The 27,625-nt window shown below is 36.0% G+C and overlaps 2 protein-coding genes across 4 annotated transcripts in view; both read right to left on the bottom strand.

Annotated features, from left to right (window-relative positions):
* The window catches only part of LOC145664405 (uncharacterized), a 65,225-nt gene that overhangs the window by 17,439 nt on the left and 20,161 nt on the right, over positions 1–27,625 (bottom strand). Inside the window, exons 2-4 of one of the 3 annotated variants that reach the window (XM_081731083.1) lie at positions 24,119–24,234; positions 16,487–16,633; positions 7,443–7,727 (exon numbers count right to left, since the gene is read on the bottom strand). In XM_081731083.1, the coding sequence (XP_081587209.1) occupies positions 7,443–7,727; positions 16,487–16,633; positions 24,119–24,234 (548 nt within the window). Of the gene's footprint in view, positions 1–7,442; positions 7,733–16,486; positions 16,634–24,118; positions 24,235–27,625 lie in introns of those variants that run through there. The other 2 variants (XM_081731084.1, XM_081731085.1) reach the window with 2 other exon arrangements.
* The window catches only part of PIG-H (Phosphatidylinositol glycan anchor biosynthesis class H), a 68,829-nt gene continuing 57,721 nt past the window's right edge, over positions 16,518–27,625 (bottom strand). The window contains exon 4 of the mRNA XM_081731087.1: positions 16,518–16,640. Within this exon, the coding sequence (XP_081587213.1) occupies positions 16,638–16,640 (3 nt within the window). The 3' untranslated portion in view covers positions 16,518–16,637. The remainder of the gene's footprint in view (positions 16,641–27,625) is intronic.

Below are 27,625 nucleotides of genomic sequence, written 5' to 3'. Positions count from 1 at the left end.
GAAAGGAAACAAGAAATGTACATCATGTGTATCCTGGGAACAACATATCAGTACTGCATATCCAAAAACAGAACAGCAAAAACAGAGGCCTTCAGTTGCAACTGTTATCGTTAGTCCTATATATATATACCAAGCAGGAACTGTTGTCAGTAATACCATCTGTCACAAAAAACATGGTAGACAAATCGCGAACCCTGAAAAAAGGTAGTGGTATATGGGTTGAACGTGACCCACATTGTGGTCACCTAGTTTCAGAAAGAGATGTCAATACTTGTCTGACATATTATTTGGATGGTGACAAAGGATGTACCTACCAGAGTCCAAATAAAGGTGATGTATTTGTTACGAAGAATAATGTGCGAATACAAAAAGTGAAGTGGTTCATGACATGTTCTGTGAAGGAAGCATATTCCATGATGAAACAGCATCCAGAGGTGAAAGTAGGTCTCACGAAATTTTATTCTCTTCGACCAAAATGGGTTAAGATTCAACCTAACTGTGAAAGTGTGTGGCTGCGTATACTGTTGTAATGTGGATCTCCTATGCACCAGCCTGGAAAATTTGTTGAGGCGTCCCGTCCACGTGGATGAGTTGTACAAATTGTGTATATGTCAGGAACCTACACAGACATGCTGCTTCCAAGAATGTTGTTCCTGTCCAGGTGCTGAGGGACTAACAGTTGAATCATTACACTTGGAAGATTGGAAAGATGAAGTCAGTTTTAGTACTTGACTCAGTGACAGTGCTCATTGACAATTATATACAGCAAATACAAAAGATGTATATCATAAGTATGTGCACAGAATACAGAGAAGCAATTGGAAAGAAGAAACAGATTGCATCAAAGTTACATATTGTTTTCCACTTCGGTTTTGCGGAAAATTGGTCCCTTGTCCTCCCTAATGAAATACAATCATTTCATTGGCACAACGTCCAAATTTCAATATTTACCTGCGTTGTTTATACACAGAAAGGAGTCAAAAGTTACGCTGTGATTTCGGAAGATACTTCACATGATAGTGCTCATGCTTTACTTGCAATCCACAAGGTACAGGAGCATCTAGGTCAAGATTGTATCGAATGGCAGACTGTCACTTATATTTCACATGGAGCGGCATCGCATTTTAAAAACAGGTATCAGCTATTTGAGTTCGAACAAATATGAATGAGGTGCAACGTAAATGGTTATTCAGTACAACAGGACATGGGAAAGGGCCATGTGACGGCATTGGTGGGCTAGCAAAACATTTTGCAACACACAACTTGCGAAGTAAGGACAGTTTAATTCAAGATTCTACATTTATTGATGAAGTCGATAAATATGTGCGTAATATTACTTTGCTACATGTGCCACTTGAGGAACTTGTTGGACTCAGAGCTAGAAAACAATGAATGGACGCATGTACCAGCGGCTAACGGAATTCAATTCCACCACGTTCGGGTTGCAAGCCCCAGCAGTGTAACTATGGCAAGACACGCGAATCACATAGGTCAAGTTGTTTTCTTCCCAGTGTGTTTCCAAGTAAAGTCCTTCCAAGTCGGTGACTTCTCTCAGAATGAATTTAATGCTTGTGTTTACGATAACAATTGATGGATTGGGATGGTGACTGGTATACATTTTGAGCATGATGATATTACTGTCAATTTCATGCATACACATGGTCCAGCAAGTGGATTCCGATGGCTACAACATGATGACAGATGCCGAGTGCCTATGAAGAATGTCTTTTTTAAAATGACTTATCCCCCTGTTCAGGCATCTTATTTAAATTATTATTTATAATGATATAGGGATTTTTAACGATAGAGGTTGTGTTAAATTAATTAAATTTAAGAATATTACCTATCACAAACAGGTCGGTTGCATACCTTTTAGGCAACAGACTTACAGCAGATTGAGGCAGGATTCTCCATTTGGAAAGGAGTTTAATTACATTGGTGAGTACAGTACACATTTTTATCTTTCATTGGAGGTCTTCCCTTGTTCCCAAATATGTGCACACTTCGCTACGTTGTAGTTTGCGTGCGTACCGTTTTGCCGCAGGCCGTGCGCTATCATATTCCATTATGGCCCCATAGTAAAAATACTACCAAAATACTACCATTTTTTACGTTTTTATTTCAAAGTGTACCCTTTCCTGGATATTTTTGCGAAGTTTCAAAAAAATTGAGGGTGGGGTTTTTGAGTTATTGATTTTTGAAAATTGCAATTTTTTCCCGCCATTTTTCTTAATTCCCACAATGCCTTTCGCTGTAGGGCAACATGCTTATCACAAGTAGATGTAGATTTAATTATCTTTGCAACAGTGCAAGAATCATTGCTGTATCAGTAAAGGTTCCTGAGTTATGGCTGATTTCTTGTATTTTCATTGGTGTCATTTTCGGTGCACGACGCCTTCTTGGAATGTGGATATCACTGGCCCCATTGGGCATTTTTCTGAAATATCTTGGGAATGTTCATTGCACACATGGGCCTTTCACATATATTTTTTTGAACGATATCGCTAATAGTCACCTGACACCCCTTTGCCTGATTTGAGATGAAATGCACCTTCCAGTTTTCGTCATAATTTTATCCTTTCAAGCTACAGAGAATACAGTCATTTGCCTTCAAAGTTGCCGTTCTTAAAAGGAAAATTATAGTATAATTAAAAGTGCGATTTTGTCATTTTGAAAGAAAATATGCACTTCCCCCTTAAAAAGAAAAAAAAAAGTATAACGGGTGCAACCAACGCCCTAAAACCAGCCTGTGGGCACCCCTGCCTGCTCCAAATAGAAAAGAGATGGGCGAGTATTTGAGACATATTATTACATCTTGATAAGTATATATAATTTTATATACACCGACTATTTACTTGGAAATAAAATTCATATAGTTAACAAGTAATTGTTTTTGTATAAATATAACTATGCAGAAGAGCCATAAATAAATGTTTTGCATTACTGCGGTAAATGTGAAAGTCCTCGACCACTTAACTCATTTTCGTATAATCCTTAATCGTTGTTCAGAGAGCGGAACAACTTATAAGGATGCAACTGGCTCACATGTGTTCCTAAAGCTATATTTCATCTATATTTTATTCAAAACGGAGATAACTTATACCATTTATATAATATTAGTCGGACAAACACCGAAGATTGATTTATTTTCAGTGTTCGACTCAGGGCCGGATTTAATGTTTTGCTGCCCCTAGGCCCAAAAGCGTTTGGCGCTCCTTCCCCCCCTGTCGATGTACAAAATTTTAACAATACAAAATAATAATATAGAACAAACTTATTTTACAAATATCTTTCGTTTTTGTACAAATTTTAATGCATTTTCACTTTGTATCCTGTAAAGAAAGTTATTACAAATTCATTTTTTTAAAGTAAATTTACAGAGAACGATTAATTTGAGTTTTACAATACGAGCTAGTTCAATATTACAAGAAATTCGTTTCGAATTTTCGACTTACGCAATAATTTTAATATTGAAACTACCGAGAGTGTCTCTAAAATGACCAGAATAACTGTATGGACTGTTGAAATTTATCTAGATAGAGATTCGTAAGGTGGCAGATGTCGAGGGTCACATGCGAAAGAGAACTTAGGGAAGGAGGCGAAGCGCATCATACGGACTGGCCTCTATGCAAATGTCTACTGCAAGTATAAGGTTAAAATTTCACTTCGACCAATGATTCAAGCCATAGATTTGCAAAATCAATTATTTCTTGGAGAGCTTCATTTTTACTTTTATTATTATTATTATTAAACTTTGACTTTTGGGGGGGGGGCGGTGGCTGTGCTAGAGCGTTCACCTCTGATGCGTAGGGACCCGATTCGATCTCAGCCCCCGCCAAGTGAACTTTGTGGTGGACAAACACAGTGTGCGTGGGTTTTCTCAGGGTTCTCCCGTTTCCTCCCACTTTATTCATTCCACCATCTTCTTCATTCTTTCTTCATCACAGTCTCCTTTGGCTTAACTGGCTTAACCGTAAGACATTAAACTCAAAGATTTCATTTAGAATGGAGGGTTACTTGAGATGACAATTATTCTTAGATGCCTAACCAGTTTTCAAAACATACTTCTCGCTAGTTCTTACCTTTTCTGCAATATGTATTGAATCCGCAAGTTTTAATGTATTTCTATCATTTTCGATTTCGGTGGAAAGATAAGGATGGTAACTAAAGATATTCTTGGGATGTTTAATTAATTGAAAAAAAAAAAAAAAACTTTATCTCTATTACAGTTTTTACTTTATAGTGATCAACGTTAGAACCGGACGTGGTTGATTTCTGCCATTTTCAGTTTGAATAGAAGGTTAAGAGTGAATGTGAGAACATTTTTTTTTACAAAACTAAGTCGATTCTTAAAAAAACTCACTATCTTCTTTATATATATTGATCTATGTAGATCAATACTGAGACTGGAAGTTGTAGCAAATTTATATCACTTCCGATTTTAGTACATTGTTAAAGATGGAGATAAAAGGTCTTCTTTGGACGCTGGATCAATTGCAAGAAACCATGTCTCGCTATATGTTACTGTCTTTGCTCTATAGTAATTAATGTTAAACCGAAAATAGCTAATTTCTACTTCTACCCATGGGTAAATCATCTTCATTAACGAACTTTTCGAAATAATTATTTTAGTTATCGATCCCAGGAGACGGAATTCAATAATTCACTTGCATTCAGTAGTTCGCGTAAGAAGCAAAAGTCGTACGGGCGTACGAACTAATATTACAATATTGTAAATTCCACTTGGGTGATCCTGATAAATCGACGGGTGTTTCTCATATTTGGTTGTATTAGGTAGTAACAGAGAACGTTGAAGTATTGAGTCTAGGTCGTGTTATATGAATAGCTTTTATGTTGAGAAACTATACCTTGATATTGAAAACAAGAAAACATCGAAAACTATCGAAAAATCGACATTTCAAACTATCGATCGATACATCGAAATATCACAAGTTCTACCCAGGACCCTGTGCACCAAAGGTGCGCGTGCTAGTCAATAGGCTAACGGTAAAAGCTGTGCCCAAACTCACGAAATTGGCGCTCACGAGTTCGGAACTCACGCTCACTCGACCTCAACCTCACGGAGTGTGTGAGGTCAGACTAGTGAGGTCAGGCTGGTGATGTGAGCGTGAGGTTAGGACAAAGTGGTCACCTCTGATATTGACACATCAAAGTTTACATTAATATTTGTAATCATGTGGTAAGTCTACTTTCTTTAGTAGTATTACTAACTTCTTGAAACAACGTTCATTCTTCTACTTTCTAGCAATGCCACCAGATTTAAATCAAACTGGTTGATTGGTTTAGTTTCGCCCCATTCAACACTAAACCTATATGAGACATAGACCTACAGCTTCATGTGGAATCTGAACCACAAATTCAAACTGGGAATCGAACCGCTGTCCCGCTTCGAAAAGATCAAACTAAATTTAAACGATGCATGAATAATAAACATTGCAAATAAAATCCTACCATTCATGAAATTCTACCAAATAGCAGATCAATAGTGATGTCTGCTACAATTGAAAGGAGGTCGAATGAATACTACCCTACAGCTGCTACTTAGCCATATGGGAGTGCTACTCCCTATTAGGTACGCTTAATTGATTCAGAAACAGGTATTTAAAAAGGGTACATACTATTTCCTGTTCAACAATTCAATCTCTTTCGTTAGGAGGGGGCGCGGTGGTTCAGTGGTTCGATCCCAGCTCGCGCCGAGTGGACTGTGGTGAACCAACACCGTGCTAGTGGGTTTTCACAGAGTTCTTCGTTTCCTCCCTCTTTATTCATTCCACCACATTATCACCGTCCCCTTTAGCCTAACTGGCATAATCGTGGGACGTAATATTGAAAAAGATTTCATTTTCTTTTGTTAGGTCCCACAGGATCGTTAAAAACACCTACCTACCCTTTATTCTGTTAAATTGCACATACCCAATCAATGTTTAATAAGATGGACTTCTTTTGGTAGTATTAGTACACTTTAATATTTCCCCCATCAGTGTATAGAAGTAAAATGAAATTAACTGACAAAACATTGAAAAACAAAACAATATAAAACTGATAAGTAAATAATAAAAATACATAAAAACAGTGAAAGAATTAAAAAAATAATTTTGATCAACAATAAATTAAATAATGAAAAGCATAATAAAATAAACAATGAGAAGTATACAAAAACAAAAACAATACTATACAAAAAATAAAGTACTAGTATAGTGCAAAAGAACTTAAAAATTAAATTAGTAAAAAAAAATAACTCAAAAATAGAAATACAACTTATAAAGAATGATAATTAAAAAAGAAGAAAGTGTTAGAGAATTAACTACTATACTACACACTACCAAAAGCAAAAATGATACGAACGAGTGGAGCTAAGTTAATTTAAGATATGTAATTATGGGCCACGAAAATATGAATATATACCGTAGTCATTTACAAGCTTCATATTCAACACGCAAAAATAGTTTCTAAACGTTCTGAACGAACTTGAAAGTAGGCGATCTGAAATTACTCGTGGACATCAAATTAGGACGTATTTCGAGATAAAACTCTTTACATCTGATCAATTACGTTCCACGCTTCCAGGAGGAATCGTACAGCAGTTGTTTGAGTTCATTCTGGATAGGGCTCCATCTTCACATTTATTTGTTGTGATCATTATCATGTTAAAAATGTATTGTTCAGCAACTTTGAAAAATACTTGGTTTACCATCCTTAGTTTAGATGTAAACAAAAGAAAACTATGGCGTTGTTTTTTTGGGGGGTTTAACGTCCCTTTTCATCACCGAGGCATTGTGCGACGTGGAGCTATAGTCCAACGTGGAATCCGAACTACGTAAGTTCCCACTAAGATTTGAGGCTGGACAACTTGCACGAAAAGAAATAAAATCAACCACTTAGTAACCAAGAAAATTATACGAAACAAATAAAAACGTTTATTATTTACTTTTCACGAGCTTCTTTAACAGTTTGCAACATAATGTTAAGACACTGCCTTCTCAAAATCGTCAACATGCTATTAGCAGTGTAAGACGCTAAATTTTCAAGTAAATGTCGAAATAACGTGACAATTTCCTCCATATCTTGAGCTTTTTAGCAACTAGACTGAACGAATTTTCTCCAAGATTAATAAAATAATCTGAATTCTTAAGAACACACTTTCGCTAATTTTTTTCTTCACAATTTGCTAATTTGAAAACACTGCACGTGGAATTAGTTCTCTTCAGTCAAATACCGATGTTAATTTAAAAAACCTTCACTTTGTGTATCAATATATTTAACCCGATAAATGTTTGAACTTGATTTAAGTTTAGTGCGTAAGTGACAAATAATAAGCTCGTGACTTCAATCGAACAGGCCCAATGAGTAAATGGAAAGTAAAAAATCATGCAAAGTTACATTCATAAGAGTTAATGTTCCAAGTATGATAATATTATCACCTGCACGAATATGACTTTTTGTTTGACGTGAAGGTTTATCCGATGGTGGTTGCTGGCAAGTATCTGAATTTGCTGAAGAGTCCAACCAACCACTTTCCCCCTCTCCGGATCTGGCGCTTGGGGTATAACTTACACTAATATCTCCCTGAGTTGATGTACAGTCAGCTATTCCACTATCTCTGACTTTATCTTTTTCTCTAATTATCATTTCATTCTCACCGGTTTCTTTGCCAGCAACACTGACTTCTTTCAAACTGCACAGTATACTCTCACTTTTTGCTACATCTATCCTGCACAAAAGAAAGATTAGTGAAACAAAAGTAACTTCAAAATTAAATAAATATGGAAAGGGTATCCTACATCTAGAATCACCTCATTAAATACGCATTTTAGTATTTATGTTTATTGTTTCACGAACAATATGGTAGTAAACTAGCATTAGTAAACGATGTGTCTCTCCTGTAACATGTAGTAAACATCGAATAAAATTCAAACTTTATATCTAGATATATTGAAATTTGTCATAATAAATAAAAATAAAAAACACGCATGTTTGTCAAGACTTGGGATGTCAAAAGTCACTGACTACGTCCCTCTCTTCGTCGAGAACATAAAATGTCTTTCGTGTAAATTTAGCTTAACATCGCGCAGTTTATGTGCTTCAATGTCAAGAATTCCCACAATGTTACAATTAAGTTCATAACGTTGATAACCCTGTCAAGATATAATCCAATCTGAATAAAACTATATAACAATACTCTATGTGAAGTATGGAGAAGCTATCCACTCAATTTCATCTCGTCGCTCAAATCCAGTGATGTGAAATTTCACTTATTTGCAGTAGAGCTGACTACTTACACTAAGCAATGCACATTTTCATTACGGTATTTTTGTTTGTGAGTTGTTACATGAACTGATTTTAGGGCACAAGAAGAAACTAGCTAGGTCCAAGTAACTGTATAGTCAGATACATTTCCTGATATTACACTCTTCTGATACTTCGTGGAACATGCTAAGGTAGTCAGTATTTTCAGCTGTGTGTGCATCCATGTTTATTCGAATCTAACGAATGTTCAGTTTATATGGGAATTGTTTCTATTCCCGACAAAAAGATGATAAACGAATAATAGGATTAATATATATATATATATATATATATATATTACGTTTTCACACCATTCACATCTATACAGGGTATCTCAAAGGTTCTCTGACAAAGGGTAACTCTGTTATTATCAGTTACAACAAAATGTAAGAGGGGAAACCGTCCCCAAATATGACGTTTTCTATCTAAAGTGAAGGAATTTTTTAAAGTGGATGAGCCGTTTGGGCTGTATACTCTTTATGCGCCCAATGTTAAATGAAAATGCAACGTTGCCATTTACCTGGACCCACAACATAAGTGAATGAAGTTACTGTCTTTTACACCAACGAATCGATGGCCAGCCATCATTTCAAACATGCCATCATTCATCATACTCTTACAAAATTTATCCACCTCCTGCCCCCCTCTCCTCTCCCCCAGCCCCTCTAATGACAACGTTGCATTTTCATTTAACATTGGGCGCATACACAACGGCTCATTTGATTTTAAAAATTCCTTCACTTTAGATTGAAAACATTATATTTGGAGACGATTTCCCCTCTTACATTTTCTTGTAACTCTAATAACAGAGTTAGCCTATGTCAGGGGACTTTTGACACACCTTGCATATATGTTATTGTTACCAGCATCACTGTCCTGCAGTGCAGGTAAAATTACTAGCGTACTTTGTTCCCGACATATTCCGCTGGTGAAATGGAATTTCCCGACTTGGTCCAGCATCGTAAAGACAATTGAGGAGTAATTGGACGGTGTTACGCATCAATTGAGCAAGCGCAATTTTGTGATTTTCGAGACATCAGTGAGTAGGAAACAATGTAAATAATGTTTAAAAAAAATGGTTTGAAACGCTACTATTTCTTTAAACGTTCAGGAAAAGCTATTTGATCAAGCGCCAAGTACTGGATCGTAATGGGAACATGCTTTTATTTCCTTCAGTATCACAGAACCGTGTTTTTGGTCAATTGATGCGTAACACCGTCCAATTAAGAGGCTGGAGATCCGGTCAACGGTGACGAAGCCGATGCGCTGGCCACGCATCTTCCACTAAAATTACCAGCCCAATCATAGTTCATGAGTCGTAGGCTGTAATATTTGGGATTTCATCGTTATGGCCTTTAATTTGTAACGATGGCTTATGCAATACATTTTTCTTACTTTTATGAAAATGCAAATATTGAAAAACAATTTGGAGCACTGAATTTGTCATATACCTGTCGAATACACCTTAAAAGTAAAATAGCCCTCTTACATTACATTCTGGACTTCAATTCGAGGTAATGGACGAGTCGCACTTAATTACTAAAATATTGAACGGCGTTAATATTATAATAATTTACACATGCGATTTAACATCACTTAAAAGTTGTTCCACTGTGATTAAACCCCGCTTAAAAGTAAACGTTAGTTACAGCTGGCAATATTATATCTACAAGATCCGTTCATAAATGATGAAGTTCTATAAGTGAACGCTTACCATTATCTATTATACAAATGTAGTACGATTACAATTAACTTATTTCTACATTCTCATTCCATCAATACTTCAGTTATTATTTCACTTTCATTAATCATCGGTCTCCTTTAGGTTAAAGAGCATAACGTGGGACGTAAAACTAGATATTTCATTTCGTTTCCATGAAGAAATATGAATGATAATGTTCCTAAGACGACGACGCTAAAATGAAATATAGAAAGGGATGCCCCAACACTAATGGAAGTACTTTTTTTTTTTTATCACGTCTCTTCAACAAACTACTACAAGGCAATATTAATATGATTAGATTAAAATTCCTCGGGAAAGTAAATAAATAAACTTAAAAAAAAGTTACAGTACAGCAAAATTGCTGAAACATTTCTCTGCGGAGAAGTCCTCTCAACCTTGTTAGCATTACCATATAAACGAGTACTAACTCTCGTCGCCCTTTCCTCTCTGTTCCAAATCTAGATGCGTATGCGTTTAACATTACAAATACTGCTTTAAAACACACACCCATAGATATCAGCACATTTTACCTTTGACAACTAAAACCTACACAATGAATATCAACGTAATCTTGTTTACAACAAAGATAAACTATTGCTATCTTCTTGCTGTACGTTGTTATTTTCTTAATAAGCACTTTGTGTTTACTATACTTCCCTGCAACTAGTTCATGTGATCATGCCATCCGAAAAACCTACCAGATTACTCAACTATAGTTGGTAGATATTGGTACATTATTTACTTACTTACTTTTGCAAGTAGGAGGAAGACTTGAACATTCCAATTTATCCTATACCAATAAACATCAATCTTCACTTAATTACACTAATCATTACAACAGAACATTTGCGTTTAATGTATACTGTAACACAAAAATTCTTAGCATCTCATCGAGAACAATATTGGATTCCACGTGCTAGACAAGTTATCAAACAAATACAGTACAAATGTTTGTCGTGTTTTAAACTGAAACCTGTAATGTCAGAACAGTTAAAGCTTTTAATTTTGAATTAGTAACAGATCTAACTACATCAGCATTCACAGCAGCACTTAGAAGACTTGTATCTCGAAGGGGAAGTGTTCATATATCAGGGTGTCTACTAAAATTGCAAAATGAAATTTCGTGACATTTTCTTTACGAAACCATTAAATTTAGAAACATTTTCAAGAGCGAATTTGGGTGCGACTTGGGCCGAATTTTCATGCACGCGATAGAAGCGTGCTTTGCTTGCGATTTGATAGCGTCTAAATCCGACCATAGACATTTTAGGTGGTGAATTTTGACGTTTTATAGAACAAAATTTTCCAGTATGTACTTATATTTGTACAGACAATAATAATAATAAAAAGTGACCCAAAAGCTAAATTTCTTGACTTTCATGACCGTTTTCTGATTTCGTGACTTTTTCATGACTTTCGTCACCAACAGACCCCCTGTATATTTTCAGAGCTAATGAATCCAGTTCCGTCGAAGCAAATCATGAATTGAATTAATTGTACAAGTTATCCACTTCAGAAAGGTTTCAGGATTCTGTTAATGAATTGCTGCATCAGAAGCCATCGTTCGATACTTTATTCCTCCGAGGTCTCCACATTCTGGTAGTTTTTGGGAAAGTGTCGTCAAATCAATGAAATATCATCTGAAGCGAGTGTTAGATGTTGAGAGCAGAAAGAGTTATGGTTTTGCACACATGCTCTCATCTAAAAAAGTAGTAGAATTTAGAAAGTTTATAGAATAGTGATTATATTTTGAAAGAAAGTTGTTATTAAAAGATTACGTATGTTTGCGTTGTGAAATAAACAAATAGCAAACAACGCTAGCTTGCTCATTAAATATTATTAGTAAGTAATGATGCAAGTGTTACAATTAGGTAAAGAAATATATAACAGCGAATAATTGAAAATACTGCATTCACATATGAAGAATTGAGTACTAGACCTACCATTATTTTGTCGAGTGAACCTACTGACCCTAGCTATCTTAGCCCTATTTTCGTATTGGTTCATCGTTGATGAGTTTCCGTGAACCAGATTTAGTAGATGTTAAAGAAACTTATTTTTTCTAAGTAACAACTCATCCAATCGATGCAACAATACATATAGAAACGTTGATCTACAGTTTATCATCATCGATTGCAACAACAGAATAAATGGAAGGAGACATCAGAGAACATGCAACCAAATACTATAGTGTTAGTGCAAGAAGGTAATCTTCACCTATCATGGCAGTTGGGAGTAGTCTACAAAGTCTACAAGGGACAAGATTGACTTGTAAGAGTGGAGAAAATCGGAACAAACTCTGGAACTAATAAACGTTTAACAACCACGTTGGTTCGATATAATATTGTATCATATTTCCTTATTTGTTGGTTGTAACTAATCAAAAGAGGAAAGTATGTTGGGAATTTTTTTTTATTTATTTATTGTGTAACTAGTGTTCGCATTCGAAGATTAGCAACACTGTAAGAAGAAGAGAACAAAGGCAGTGTGGTGTGCAAGATGATTGTGGCTGGATGCGCACACACACGAACAATCAACATGTATTCACTGTTCTGTGTTTTTTGAAATTTAGGACATTCTGCAGAGCATTTAGTTTTGTTCTGTATCGATATAATTTGTGTGTTCAAATAATACATATAATAATACGTTTCATGAATTATTAGAACCATTGGTATAGAACTCATTATGTTTCAGTGTAGTGACAACAATACAGCCCCGAAGGTTGAACAAATCAGTGACTAGCACCTGTTTTCTATGTTGAAAGAACATTTGGCCGGAACGTGCTTCAATAACGATGACGAGGTGAACGATATGGTTCAACGCTTCCTCAAACAAATGGCGACCAACTGGTATGACATAGGGATATAAAAACTGCCGCAGCAACAAAAATGCATCGATCAAAACGGTTATGTAGAAAATAGCTAAATGTATAAGCTTTAAAATGATGTAAACATGATTGAAAACAAACGTTTCCTTGTATTTCTTAATAATAATAATAAAAAAAAAAAAATAAAAAAATGGAGGCCTTACTCCTTACTTTTGGGATTGGCCTCATATCTAAGATGGCTGGATGTTAAATATGTCGCGAGAAACTGTCCAAGTTAATAATGGCCACACAACTTATGTCAAAACAATATTGGCGAAACGTAAGGGCGAACGGAAATGAAATGAAATCTTTTAAGTTTTACGTCCCACGGTTATGCTGCTTAGGCTAAAGGAAGCGGTGATGATGAGAGATGAGTGAAATGGTGGAATGAAGAAAGTGGGAGGAAACGGGAGAACCCCAAGAAAACCCACGAGCACGGTGTTTGTCCACCACAAAGTCTACACGGCGCGAGCTGGGATCGAACCAGGGACCCCAAGCACAGGAGGTGAACGCTCTACCACTAAGCCACCGCGCCCTCCCTAAAGGGCGAACGGAGAAGCTTCAGTGAGACGTCATTGCTGAGGTTTAAAGAGCATTGTCAGCGAGGACCGTCCACAGAGTGAATGTGGCAACTGTGACTGCAGATAAACGCCTGGAACAACCTATGCAACAATCATAGTCCAACGCGAATTGCATAACCTAAACATCCGCAGCACGCTGATCATAGTCAACAACACTTTAGCATGAAGAAAATGATGCCAACACACAAGGTAGAATGCTGATGACTGGAAACACGTAATATAGTCCGATGAGTCTTCTTTCACTTTATTTCTAACAACAGCTGTATTTATTTATGGCGTAGGCTGTGACATCGTGGGCCGCAATTTTCTTGTAATCCGTAGATCCAGTAATTACGTTTACAATATGCATTACTGTAAATTTCAACGATGACAATGAGAGAATTCATATTGCTGGAGCTGAGGCATTATTTTATGAATATTCCTAGGTAACATTAACTACAACACCTCAGCTCCCCCCACCCCAATCCTCGACCTCAAACTTACTGAATGCCTACGGCCAATTCTGGAGCTCCTGCTTTCTCGTTGGAGTACCACTAATGAAGAGCTGTAAGAACTTTCGAACTTAATGATATGGAGCGGAAGAATTAGAAAGTATAATTTATAGCACAGGAAATATTGTGAAACGTCCGCGTGAGCGTTATATTGGAATCAAGACTTATCTGCTCATGTGGTGATATTGCCAGGCTAGAAGTGGATTCAGTTGACTGGAGGAAGATGAAATTGATGGGATGGGTAGGTCGGTAATAAAGCAGCTAGCTTAACTGTATGGCCTATGGAACCTTGAGATTTAATGCCCCATTCACAAAAGCTTTCCATTGGCTCTTGTCCTTAGCAAACTGGATCCAGTTGCTACTTTGTTCCTACTTCTGCGGGATCCACCTTAATATTGTTCTTCCATCTGCATCTAAGTTTTCCTAATGGTATTTACCCGACCGAATTTCCAACTAAAATTTTAAAAGCGTTCCCTTTTCTTCCATTTTAGCTACATGACCTGCCCACCTGGGCCTCCTAAACTTTATGATTCAAATAATGTTAGGTAAACGGTATTTATTATGTAGTTCCTCGTTATGCAGTTTCCGCCATTCCCGTCCCTATTGCGTTCGAATATTCTTCTCAGGATTCTATTCTCAAATATTTTCCGTCTGCGTTCTTTCCTCAAAGTAAGTGAACATGTTTCGCAACCATACAGCACAGCAGACATAATTGTCGTCCTATACATTTTAAGCTTTAAATGCTTTCGCAAAGACAAGATAGTTTGGACTGAATAATAACACAAATTCCCTCTTTCAGTTGAAATTTGATTTCTTTATCGATACAGTTTCGGTTTGATAATGTTAATCCTAGATATCTGAAAATATGCCCTTTGTCGAAAGTATTATTTGATCCTTTAATGTATCAATAAGTTACAGTATCATGGTCACGGCGAGTTTCCATGTATTTAAGTTTTTTTCTGCATTTACTTTTAAACCCATGTTCTTGTATGCGTTTAATAGAACCTCTGCACTTCTTTCTATTGTCATCTTAACATTTCCTATGAGATTTAAATCATTAGCATAAGCCCTAGCTTGGTGAGTACTACTCAATTCTATACCCTGGTTGCTATCTTTCATTTTCCGTATAGCGTGTTCCAGAACAGAACTGAATAATACTGACGACAATGCACCTCCCTATTTCAAACTATTCTCGAAGTGAAGGCTCGTGGACAAGTATTTTTCTACGCGGACTTTACCTTGGGATTTACTTGAATAATTTTAATAAATATTACTAGCTTTTTCGGTATACCAAATTCTGTGAGAACGTTGTACAATGTTTCCTTCCTAACCGAGTCGCAGGTCTTTCTGAAATCAATTGGCATAAACGTTTATTGTATTCCCATTGTTTTCGAGTATTTGATATGGTAAATATCTGGTCGATAGTTGATCGATTTCGCCCAAATCCGCACTGATAATCTTTAATAATTTCATCTGCGTATAGGGTTAATATTGCTAACAGAATATTTGAGAGGATTTTATAAAATATTGACAAAAGAGTAATGCCTCTATAATTATTACAATCAGTTTTGTCGCCTTTCTTGTGAACTGGAACAATGATTCTTTCCACTCATCTGGTAATTCTTCCTTGTTCCAGATTAGGTAAATGAGTTTCTGTATCTCGTTCCACAATTGTCCCTCTCTAGATAAAATTAACTCTACAACCGGAGGAATTTCATCTATAACCGGAGATTTGTGTTTCTTAATTTCTTAATAGCAATTTCTACTTCTGTTTGGTTAGACTCTAATATATACGATACGCATTTTACTTTCTCCATGAAGACTATTTCTCGGCTACATGTTGACCAAATTATCAAATAAATTTCCATCTATTCAAAATACTATCCGTTATCAGAGAAATTTATTCCGTCCTCTTTCTTCAAATATAAGCGTGAGACTGATAGCCTTTCTTAAATTTGTTGATACCTTTATACGTGTCCTGATTTTAATTTATTTATTATTATGTTCAGATTCAAGGTTTTTAGCTTTCAGCAGAACTGCGATATAGGGGATAGTAAAATCGTTGAAATGATACCGAAAACTATTTTAAGTGGAGTCATGCCCAATTCTTGGGATGTAGTTAGAAGATTAAATTTAATGTCTGTTAAAAGCCATGATGCAAGCGGTTTTATTTATTTACAAATATTAATGGTTTTGAAATAAGCAAGCAAAGACGATTAGTAACCGAATCGGCCTCGATTTCTCATGACATGTATCAAACTTAAGACAGATGAATACTGTTGGAAGGAGAATCAAAGGTATCTTAAATGATGTACAGTGACTTGTAATTTGCAAGAGAAGCAGTGTTCTGATCTTAGGGTTAAGGGTTAAGGCCTTAATATATCGGTAACCTTGGATAACAAAAAATTGATTATAGACTGAAAACAAAGTAATCAGTAAGTTCAGTATTAATTGCACATAAACTTTACTGCGAGGGATTATTTACTCATCTATCCTTCAGGTACTGTCAAATACTTACCATACATGGTCTTCAATCCGTGTTCTTGAAATTCTCGTAGGGAGACTGTAAACACGAATCCTTTATCAAATGGATGAATGTCAGCGCCTTCTTTTATATAATGAAGTAAAGCCAGAATCTTATTCTGCCGTGGCCACACTTCCTCAGCTAGTTACTTAATTAAGAAAAACAAAAGTATACACATTTTACTTAAATTTATTAAAACACATGGAACATTTGTTTCAACTACGTAAATATACACGAATTCACATGTCGATTCTTGGTTTGATTAATTATATGTCAGCAACTCAGGATCGCCTTTATCAGATGGGATTTTGGTACAGAAAGTAACGTAAAGACGGAAATTGGTCTTTTAAATTTGGAAGGGAAAAAATTCTTCTAACATGCCTCTTCAAAGTGTTCATTATGCTTTTTTCTTTCTTTTTAATTACAGTTCCAAACCACGCGGTATGACGAGCCATGGAAGAAATATTGTATTATTCATGTGTGATATTGTTTCTTAATAAAACCATTTATGATGATCATTCTTATGAGTTACTCAGAGGATTAGTATAATAAAAACTCAATAATTTACCCGAAAATTGTTAAATTAACCTTGGTAACATTTGCGATGCTCTTAACACCCTCAATAACCTAAAAGTGATTTTCTTATAAATTACGAAAAACGCGAGGAAGAAACGGAAAGTGATACCTGACTGTTATTTCTTAATATATAACATTTAATATATCATTTACATACTCAAACAATATCAGAAAGTGCATGAAACAATGTATGAAGTATAAAAGTGCGGCAGTTTAAGCTATGCTGTGCACAAGTCATTTTCGATTCCATTCTTGTAATACGATTGATCTAAAAAAGGAACACAAAGAAAAGTGTAATACGTAAGTAAAATATGTATATGCATTAATCGCAGGAAGCATTTCTTCATAAAATGATATGCATAAGAAGCATTTTGATCAGCATTAGAGTATTCTGATATATGCATTTTCAACTGATAGTGATTGGATTTTAACATTTCTTTTCAGCATCGAAGCCATACCGGAATGACCAATTGCTAACAGTGGAATCCCAATTCCTATTCGGGTTTGTATCCAAAGCAAGCACTTCAACAGAACTAGAGACCTAGCGTATAGAAAGAACGCGCGTTGATCGCTTGACCCCAAAGAGAAATATTTCCAGTTGTCATGAGTACTGTAACATATTATTGTATCTTAAGAAACATTTTCCTTATATTAATTCTTGATTTTACCAAAATAACCTATCAACTGGAGTGAAAAATGTCTTTAGTGAAAGTAAATTATGAAAATAAGCCTTACTCAATCAAGAACTTGAACCTAAAAATTCACGTTAATGTTTTGAAAAACATCTTATTTTTTAACCACGCACTTGTTAGTTTTCTGATATTTTATATATATATCATACCATTATTGTTTATAAGTTTATCAAACAATAATGTGTCTCTAAACTCAGAACTTTTTCTGTGGTTAATTATTATTTTTCTATGTTGCAGATACCAAGGCGAGCGGTCTTACGATTACGGAAGTCTGCTACGTCAAACCGTTTGATCCTTTGAGAAACAAACATGACGCATCGACTTGAATATTACCACGAGGGTCGCTATTTATATTTTGAGTCTAACAATGGAAACAGTAATTTGTCAATTGATTTATTGTTTTTCGAAATATTTTCCTTTATGATCAATACACTTTTGCATTCGTTCCAACCATTTGTCAAAGCTTTTTTTTTCAATCTTTTTGAGACACCTCCATAATATGGTTTTTGAACGCATCAACGGCTTCTTCCGCCGACGAAAATTGTTGTCCACGCAATTTATTCTTGACGTTCGGGAACAAGAAGTAGTCATCGGGTGCCAAATCAGGACTGTACGGCGGATGACCCAATTTGATTTTTTGAGTATTCAAATAGTCGGTTGCTAGACGAGATGTGTGAGAGCTCGCATTGTCTTGATGAAGAATGATCCGACGGCGCTTGTTTGTTTCCCGTATTTGACCAAAGACCTCCGGTAAACAAACTGATGTGTACCATACAGAGTTGACCGTTCTACGTTTCTCTAAAGGCACAGTTGCCACATGACCAGTCCCCCCCCCCAAAAAAAATGTTCCGATGTACTTCGAGCTCGAACAACTTTTCTTCGATTTGATTCATCTTGAAACATCCATACAGTCGACTGCTGTTTAAGTTCCGGCTCATATGCATATATCCATGATTCGTCACCTGTTACAATCTTATATACATCTTTTGAAGCGCCGCCATTGTATTTATTAAGCATTTGTGTGCACCAATCAACGAGAACTTCTTTTTTGTTTTTGTCAAATTATGTGGGATCCAACGAGAACAAACCTTTATCACAGCTAAATGATCACGTAATATTTTATATATGCTGGTGGAACTAATGTCTAGGGTAGAGACCTGCACGGGCCGAATTTTTCGGCCTGAGCCCAATCCAGCCCGAATGTACCTAGGCCCGGCCCGGCCCGGCCCGATAAGTTTTTTTTTTAAATTCTTGGCCCAAGCCCGGCCCGGGCCCGATAAAGTTTAAAAGTTTCATTTTGTAACATTTTTCACGGGCACACTTCATCAACGTTTGCCTCTATTCTAATTATCGTTTAAAGAAAGCCAATAATTATTTAAAGAATTGCAATTAATCGGCCCTAGCCCGGCCCGACCTGAAGAGAAATCAGTGTCGGCCCACCCAAGCCCGGCCCGGTCCAAGGAAATAACAGAGTCAGCCCGCCCAAGCCCGGCCCGTGCAGGTCTCTAGTCTAGGGTTGCCTCAATCTCACAGTATGTCACATGACGATCTTGCATTATTAGGTTTTGCACGGCATCAATGTTTTCTTGAATAACAACTGATTTTGGACGACCTTGGCGAATTTCACCAGTGAGCGAATGGCGACCATGAGTAAAATCGTTTTACCAGCGTTTTACAGCGGCAAAGGTTGGGGCTTCATCGCCTAATGTGGAAGTAAGTTGATCGATGCACCCTTGTCTTGATAATCCACGTCGAAAATCGTAATAAATCATCGCACGAAAAATTCCACGAGTTAATTCTATTTTTCTGTTGTCACGCAATCTTCAAGCCTGCGTAGACAACACAAATAAAGCTATTGACAAAACATTTGAAGTACGTTATGGTCAACAATGTCAAACGTTTCTATGCAAACGAAAAATGGCGCCTAATTACAATCAGTGTTGCAAGGCTCAAAATATAAATAGTCGCCCTCGTAAAAGAGGTGCGCGGTATTATTCGATTTTTTAGGGCCAAGAGACAGAAACCACCTGACATTCATGAAGAATTGGTGGAGGTTTATAGAGTGTGTTACGTCGAAGAAACAAGTGTATGTGTGGTGCACCGTATTCGCAAGTAACAGAACTGTGACAGATGATGACAGAAGTGGCAGACCAGCAACATCAATCAGCGACAGGAATGTGTGTGATGTCGATGCGATGAGTCGTGAAGACGAAAGACAAAAGTGAAGCTCAATAAACGCAAAGGTTCTCATGTTTGCTCCTCTAAACATTACAGATCGTTCAAAAAAATATTATCCGTCGAATTTTCGCTGACAACTGTCAGCATTTACAAGACTAAGGTAAGAAACTGTACTTAGGTAAGGATAGGAGTATGGAAATTAAATGTTCACATTCACAAAATAAAAGCATCTCGTTACTCCAGAGAATACATACACATTTTATTATTATTATTTTTTTCTTTCTTCAGTGGTTGGTCGCGACGGTAGTTTGTATCTTCACTTGATATTATCGCTTACACATTGCAATAAACAACAGATTACTGCTTATTGCGGCTTGCAGAACTCATAAATTATCCGGCAGTGATTTTTTGCTAAACTAATCCGATCACGATTATTAAGACCTCTCACGGATTTGATTCCAGATCCCACGTTTTTCAGGTATATATATATATATATATATATATATATATATATATATAACGAATAATAAATATAAAAGATCAAAGCTGTTAAATTTGGAACATTTTCTATTTTAATTAAAAACTGACATACGTCCAATCTATCTTAACGGTAATACTACACTCAGGGAAAAGAAAAAGGTAAAATATGAAAGGGACAAGTATGTCTCTTTTGTCCTTTGTACGTCAGAGAGTTACAATTTAGGCCATGTTTCATATAGCCTAGATGCTGAAAAGGACGCTAAACTTCAATTCAATCAACCAATCAAGACTGTTGTTACTCAATCTTGCTTCATATTATTTCTCACGTCTCTTTCTTAGCAGTCTTCTAACCAACACACTATGAAAGCCACGCGTATTTACCATGGAAGACTTGTCACGTGCCAAGAAACTTTTACCTAGATATATTTATAATCAGTTCTGAAATAATTGTGAAAAATATTACTGAAGTAGATAAACCCACTTCAGTATGTAAAACTTCCTTGAATTTTATCGTTTTATTGTCGATGGAATTTCTAATTTTGCACAGGATTGATTTAGGATTTAGATTTCTGGGCTCTTGGTATCTAAGGCCGCGTTTGAGGTATGACGTCCCTCGCCAAGCACACTATCTAGGGAAAGGGAAGGGAAAAAGGATTGGGGAAGAAAGGAAAGCAGCCTGGGACCTATGTGAGGTACCACCCTGGAATTTGCCTGGTGTGAATAAGGAAACTCATTCAGGGTGACCCATCGGGAATCGAAGACAGCTCGTTGCGAAAGACTGAATCGAATGTAAATTTCTTCACAACGAAAACTACAATGCCCGAGAATTATCTTGGCAGTAACGTAGACACCGCTATTGCTCAAATGCAGTCCCACTGGTTAAAACAGACGCTTCGTTCAATTCAACGTCCAATCTCAGGAAAGAGAAAATGCGCGAACACAAATACCACCTTAACAGCAAGCAGTGTTCTCTACAACAGGAAAGCGAAAGCAAATGAACAGAAATGGGAGATTAATTTCTGACAAATATACTTGTAATCTTTGTATAACGATAACTGGAGTTAGAGAAGACGTAAATGCTACATTTTTTGCTTTTCAATTTATATAACTTTCATGAAGAATATGATTATTTTATATTTGAATTTTATATTATAAGTATGTGGAAAATAATTTTAAATGATAGCCACTTAGTTTTTTATTCTGTTCTAACAACATTCAGATTTCAACATGCTACAAACTTCCGTTCTGTTGAAGATAGACACAAACATGCAGTGGACGAAATGGAAAGGGAAGTTCAAAGTTTATTTTAAAGAAAGCCCTATGCTTTTACCTATCACAGTTCTTGAATTAGAGGATGATATGTGAACGTGTTTCTTGCGCGCGGAAACAGAGCGTGGGGGTTGTGAATGTAGCTTCGAAAATTCTAATATTTACCGATAGGGCACAGGAACAGTGCTTCCAGGAAAAACACACACACACACACACACACACACACACAAAAAAAAAAAAAAAAACGAAATGAACTGGAAAGCGCGTGTTTTCTTTGTGTAGGGCTATACAGTATGTGGTGACTGGTAAGAGTTGTGAATCCTTTTGTTTTGTTCTTGTGTTTGAAATTTTGTGTATAAGAATGGGTGATAGTGCCATAAAGAAAGGCAAGCCGTTGCATAGTGATGCAAGAGACATTGTTTTTAATGTTTACAACTTTTTTGCATCAAACAATAATAAATCTAATAGTGTGCGTGAAACCTCCCGAGCAACATGTGTCAGTGAGAGATCCGTGTCGCGAATTGTGAAAGAGAAGGAGAAAAGTCTAAATACAGGACAACCAGTCGTGACACCCGGTAAAGCAAGACCAAATACCCAGAAAAGGCAAACAAATTTAGATTCTTTCGACGAAGCAGTAGTTCGAAGAACAATTCACAATATGTATGCTGAAGGCATTGCCGTGACCGTAAATAAATTATTGTATGAACTTAAGAAAAGCATTAACTTCAAGGGTTCTGAGTGGGCATTACGACAAATACTGCGCAAGTTGGGTTTTAGGTTTAAAAAACATTCTATTGAGAACAGAAATCTGCTTCTTGAAAGAAGCGATATTGTCGTTTGGAGACATAAATATATACGCGAAGTGAGGAGGTTGCGCGTAAACGAACCTCAAAGACAATTTGTTTACTTGGATGAAAGTTTCGTTCATACGCATCATACTGTACCGAAAGTCTGGTTAGACTCGGAGGGCTGTGGAGGGTTACGAGTTCCGACTGGAAAAGGTCCTCGGTTCATTCTCGTCCATGCCGGTAGTGAAAACGGGTTTGTAGAAGGTGCAAAGCTGGTCTTTTTCTCTAAATCAAGTGCTGGAGATTATCATGGTGACATGAATGGTGTTAAATTTTTTTCGTGGTTTCAAGAGCAACTCATTCCAAATTTACCAGAAAACTCAGTGATCATTCTTGACAATGCTCCATTTCACAACAAACAAATTGAAAAAGTTCCAACTTCCAATAGTAGAAAATCAGAAATGTTGTCCTGGTTATCGGCTCATAATGTACCCCATAGTCCGGATTTCTTGAAAGCTGAACTTTATGAATTGATAAAGAAAAACAAACCTCAACATGTAAAATATATTATTGATGAAATTGCAACAAGCAAAGGACATAAAGTAATAAGACTACCGCCATACCATGCTGACCTTAACCCTATTGAATTAATATGGGCAAACGTGAAGAAATACATCGCTGTCAATAACAAAACTTTTACCAAACAAAGTGTAGAGAAGCTTATTGAAGAAGCTTTCAAACAAGTAACGAAAGAAGACTGGAGGAAGGCTGTTGAAAACTCGCGAAAATGGGAACAGTTTTACTGGGAAAAGGACTGTCTTGTGGATGAACGGATTGACAATTTAATTGTGAGTGTTGGAAGCCATTCAGAATCCGATAGTTCTGTAACAGACAGTGATCGGGAAGACGGGTCTGGAATTTATAGCGACGATTCAGACAGTAGCGTAGCCAGAATGTGTGTTTGGGGGGGGGGGGGGCAAGTGCTGTTATAGGTACATATAGAAAAATTACAAACAAAAAAATATATAAACATAAAAATATATTAAAAAAATACAAACGTCGAAGTACCAAAGTACATTGTCGGACCTCTTTGGGGGGGACCGGCCCCTCCGGGCCCCCCTTTTCCCTACGCCACTGGATTCAGACGACCTCGGTTGCTCACCAATGATAGACTAAAGTTAAGAATAAATTATTTCTACTTGTATTGTTGTGATTTATTGTGTACATTTTAAAATATTCTGATAATGGTTAGTGTAATATTATTTTTATCTTTCTTTGTCATAACAATGCACATATATACTAGAATTATACAAATCAATTGTTATCTAAATTCTCCCATAGTTTGCTAACAGCATATTATTACACTGCAGTTTCGACGTGACGTACGAAGCGTTCAGTGAGCTTTCTAAGTACTATTTGTGAGTAGCGTAAGTTGGTAGCCTTGCAACTGAGAGCGCTGACGTCACTGCCAAGATAATTCTCGGGCACTGTATAAACGACAGTGTTCAAGCAGAAAACGAAAATTTTCTTCGACATAATAACCAATTCAGATATTCTATTTCTAATAACACTGACCATTCAGTCATGTCACATATCACTTTATTATTATTATTTTTACCTTATTGGAATTTTAAAAAGGATACTTGGTTTGATTGTAAGATGTGTTGTGTGGCAAGTTCGCAGTTTCTTTGGACAATCCAATACACTGGACACTGCTTGCGCTAATTCCCTACTCAATTCCTCTGGACTTAAATATATGCTGCAAATAAAGAAGTTTCTACACTCAAATTCAGAACGTATAATTAGATAGTATGTTATTTTAATTCCCAGACAATACTTTTTGCAAAATTTATATTTAAACATACGGGATTGTTAATTATAATCAATAGCAATAGGTTAGTAAGAAGAATACTGTTGAAAAATTATGATGACTGATCACAGTTTCACCCATCTTTATAACCTCTAAATCAGAGTAATTAGAATTGGGACAATCCAACATTCGATCAAATTACTTGAATTATTTAAATAATAAATATTGGAAAAAAGAAAAAAAAATCCAACAATTAATAAAGCAATGAGAAATTTTAACTGAACTGTTATCACTACAAGCGTATTCAAATGAAAACAAAGTATTATAATTTACTTTTTCCTACATTCTTAAACAACAACAACAACAACAAAAAAAAAAAAAAATCTGTCTATTTTCAACATAAAAACACTTCGAAATTCCTCATCTATACCCTCTATTTCCACACCGAGTATTCCTCCTAGGAGACAACAATGCTGAGTCATTATAAAAGTATACCTTCTGTATACCATCTAATACCCTCATACTTTCATTACATAGATCATTAGAACGTCTATGCCAAAGAGATAAAAGCGGTCTGTTTGTGTTTAGTAACTTTCCAAATATAATACATCAGTCGACTTATTACACTCAAATATCCGATGTCAATCATCAGGACAGAAGGCAAGAAAGTTAAAAAGGGGGTATCAAGAGTATAATTCACAAGTATACAAGGAAAGCTTACTTGCTTTTAAAGCTAAAATAATTTTTGTGATTTTTACTTTACATTCTAGATGAGTAGCAAAATCTACTTTTTCAATTCCTTATGGTTCTGTAACCCAGAAATAGTTTGATCAATTAATGGATACTATATTACAAGTAAATCAGGATTGATAATGACATGTAGTTATTTAAAAAAAAGTAAATATAAAAAGTTCAACAGAATTTTTGTACCTGTGGGACTTCAACCAGTTTATTATTTTCACTTTCTAAATCATATGCTTTAACCATTTTCTTCAGTGTTTTAATATCATAGCAATTCTTAGTACACCACTGGAATTTATAGTTCTCCCTCGAGTGCATTTGCTCAGAAATAATAAATCTGCTATTGGCAACACAGTTTTTTTAAGTTGTCTTGTTCTCCCCTCCCTCTTTTGCAAACACGAACTCAAAAATCACACAGAAGGTCGGGTGAAGAGGGTTTTAAAGCACAAAAACAGAAACGGGCAACGTGGTATTCAGATACATGAACCACACCTGATGTTATGTAATCAGTCGGTGGAAACTAGTAAGTTTTTCTTTCCAACCTGTTCGAAGATATTTTTTCCTGAAAATATGACAAAGTGCTATTCAAACAGAAGTGGGATCCTACCTACAGTTTGGTTAAGGGAGGAAAGGAGGTTCCACGTTCCGCATATATAACCTCTATAGCTCTTAGTTTTATTCGTTCAATCTCTAGAGCTCAAATTGTTAAAGTTCCTTAAATTAAACAGGATGACTAATAAAAATAAAATAAAGTACATGTATTGTTTCGGAGGGGGCTCTCATGACTAGCATACTAGCAACAATGACACACACACACACACACACACACACACACACATATATATATATATATATATATATATATATATATATATATATATATATATATATATATATATATATATATATATATATATATATATATATATATATATATAAAAGATCTATCAATATAACGTGATGTTCTAAACCTTCGAATTATGTTCCTATTGAATGATAAATTGATTACAATTATCTGTAGCAAGAGCACATAGATGTTTGACCAGATATGAGATCGTGGGGTAATGTTTGGTAGATAGGTAGCTTTAGTGTTCTAAAATATTTCTGTTTACGAAGTAGATGTCATGTGTTTGTGTTTTATTTTCCTTCTTCCCTTGCTACCACGAAATGTGTATGTTAAAAAAAGTTAATTAAATTTCAGTTCATTATTTTTTTCAATTAAATTGTAAGATTAAAAGCTTTTAGGTCGTCAATATCCTGCTAATACCGTTTATCTATTTACTTCGGAAAATAAATACGTCTGATTTTCAGTATCATGGTTATACGAGATATAGACCTATCGTTTATCGGGAGATCCAAACATGACCTGTCGCCTTTTACTCATGATGAGTCTTTCCCCTTCAAACGGACAACTGTAGTCATTAGTTTACAACCGACAAATATAGTCTTTCTGGCAAATGTCGTCAAAGCTCTTTCGTGGAACATAGAGAAAAGGGATAAACACATACATTCTGGTTAATTAATTTTGGTTAATATCATTATTCCTGTGATCTGAGGATCTGTGAATTCCGGAAATTTGACGCTCTTTTACGGGGAAGGAAATAAAAATAATTAATTAGGAACAGGGTTTTTCGTTCACAAACGAATATTACCAGCAATTAAGCGGGTCGAATTTGTGACTGACAGACTTTCTTTTATTACTCTTAAGGGTCGGTGGTGTGATATTATTGTTTCAAATGTACATGCCCCAACAGAAAATAAGGATGACGATAGAAAAGACAGTTTTTACAAAGAAGTGGAACAGATATTTGACCAACTCCCACGATATCATATGAAAATTCTACTAGGGGATTTCAATGCGAAGGTAGGACGAGAGGATATTTTCAAACCAATTATAAGGAACGAAAGTGCATAAGTAAAGTAAAGGAAAGTAATGACAACGGTGCTACACTCGTGAACTTTGCAACATCCAAAACCCTAATCGTAAAGAGTATAAAATTCCCACATCGCGACTTGCATAAATACACTTGGACCCCACCAGACGGAAAAACACAATCAAATTGATCCCGTTCTAATAGATAGAAGAAGGCAATCTAGCATAATTGATGTCCGGTCGTTTAGAGGGGCTGATTGTGACACTGATCACTACCTGGTAGCAGCGATAATAAGAGAAATTATCGTACAATGAAGGAAATATTCAATGTCCATAAACGGAGAGATTTAATTTAAAGAAATTAGAAGAAAGCCAGGTAAGAGAGGAATACCAAATTGAAGTTTCGAATAGATTCTCGGTTTTAGAAGATTCGGAGTGCACTAGCGTTGAGAATACTTGGATTGAAATTAGAGATAGCATTAAAGTTTCAGCAAAAGAAAAATTGGGACACGCGGAAATATGTAGAACAAACCATGGTTCGACCAGGAATGCATTAAACTAGTAGAGAAGAGAAAACAGGCAAAACTACGTTGGCTAAAAAAATCCTAATACAAAATTTCGCAGACATCAGGCGGGAAACTACCAAAACTTGTAGAAACCGCTATAAAGAAATTAAAGAAATACAAATCTCCGGGGGTAGACGAAATTCCGGCTGAGTTAATTTTA

Source organism: Thermobia domestica, chromosome 11 (assembly GCF_964235325.1).
Source record: "Thermobia domestica chromosome 11, izTheDome1.hap1.1, whole genome shotgun sequence".
Lineage (NCBI taxonomy): Eukaryota > Metazoa > Arthropoda > Insecta > Zygentoma > Lepismatidae > Thermobia > Thermobia domestica.
The sequence above is the reverse complement of the archived record's forward strand: the minus strand, read 5'-3'. Positions and strand labels throughout refer to the sequence as shown.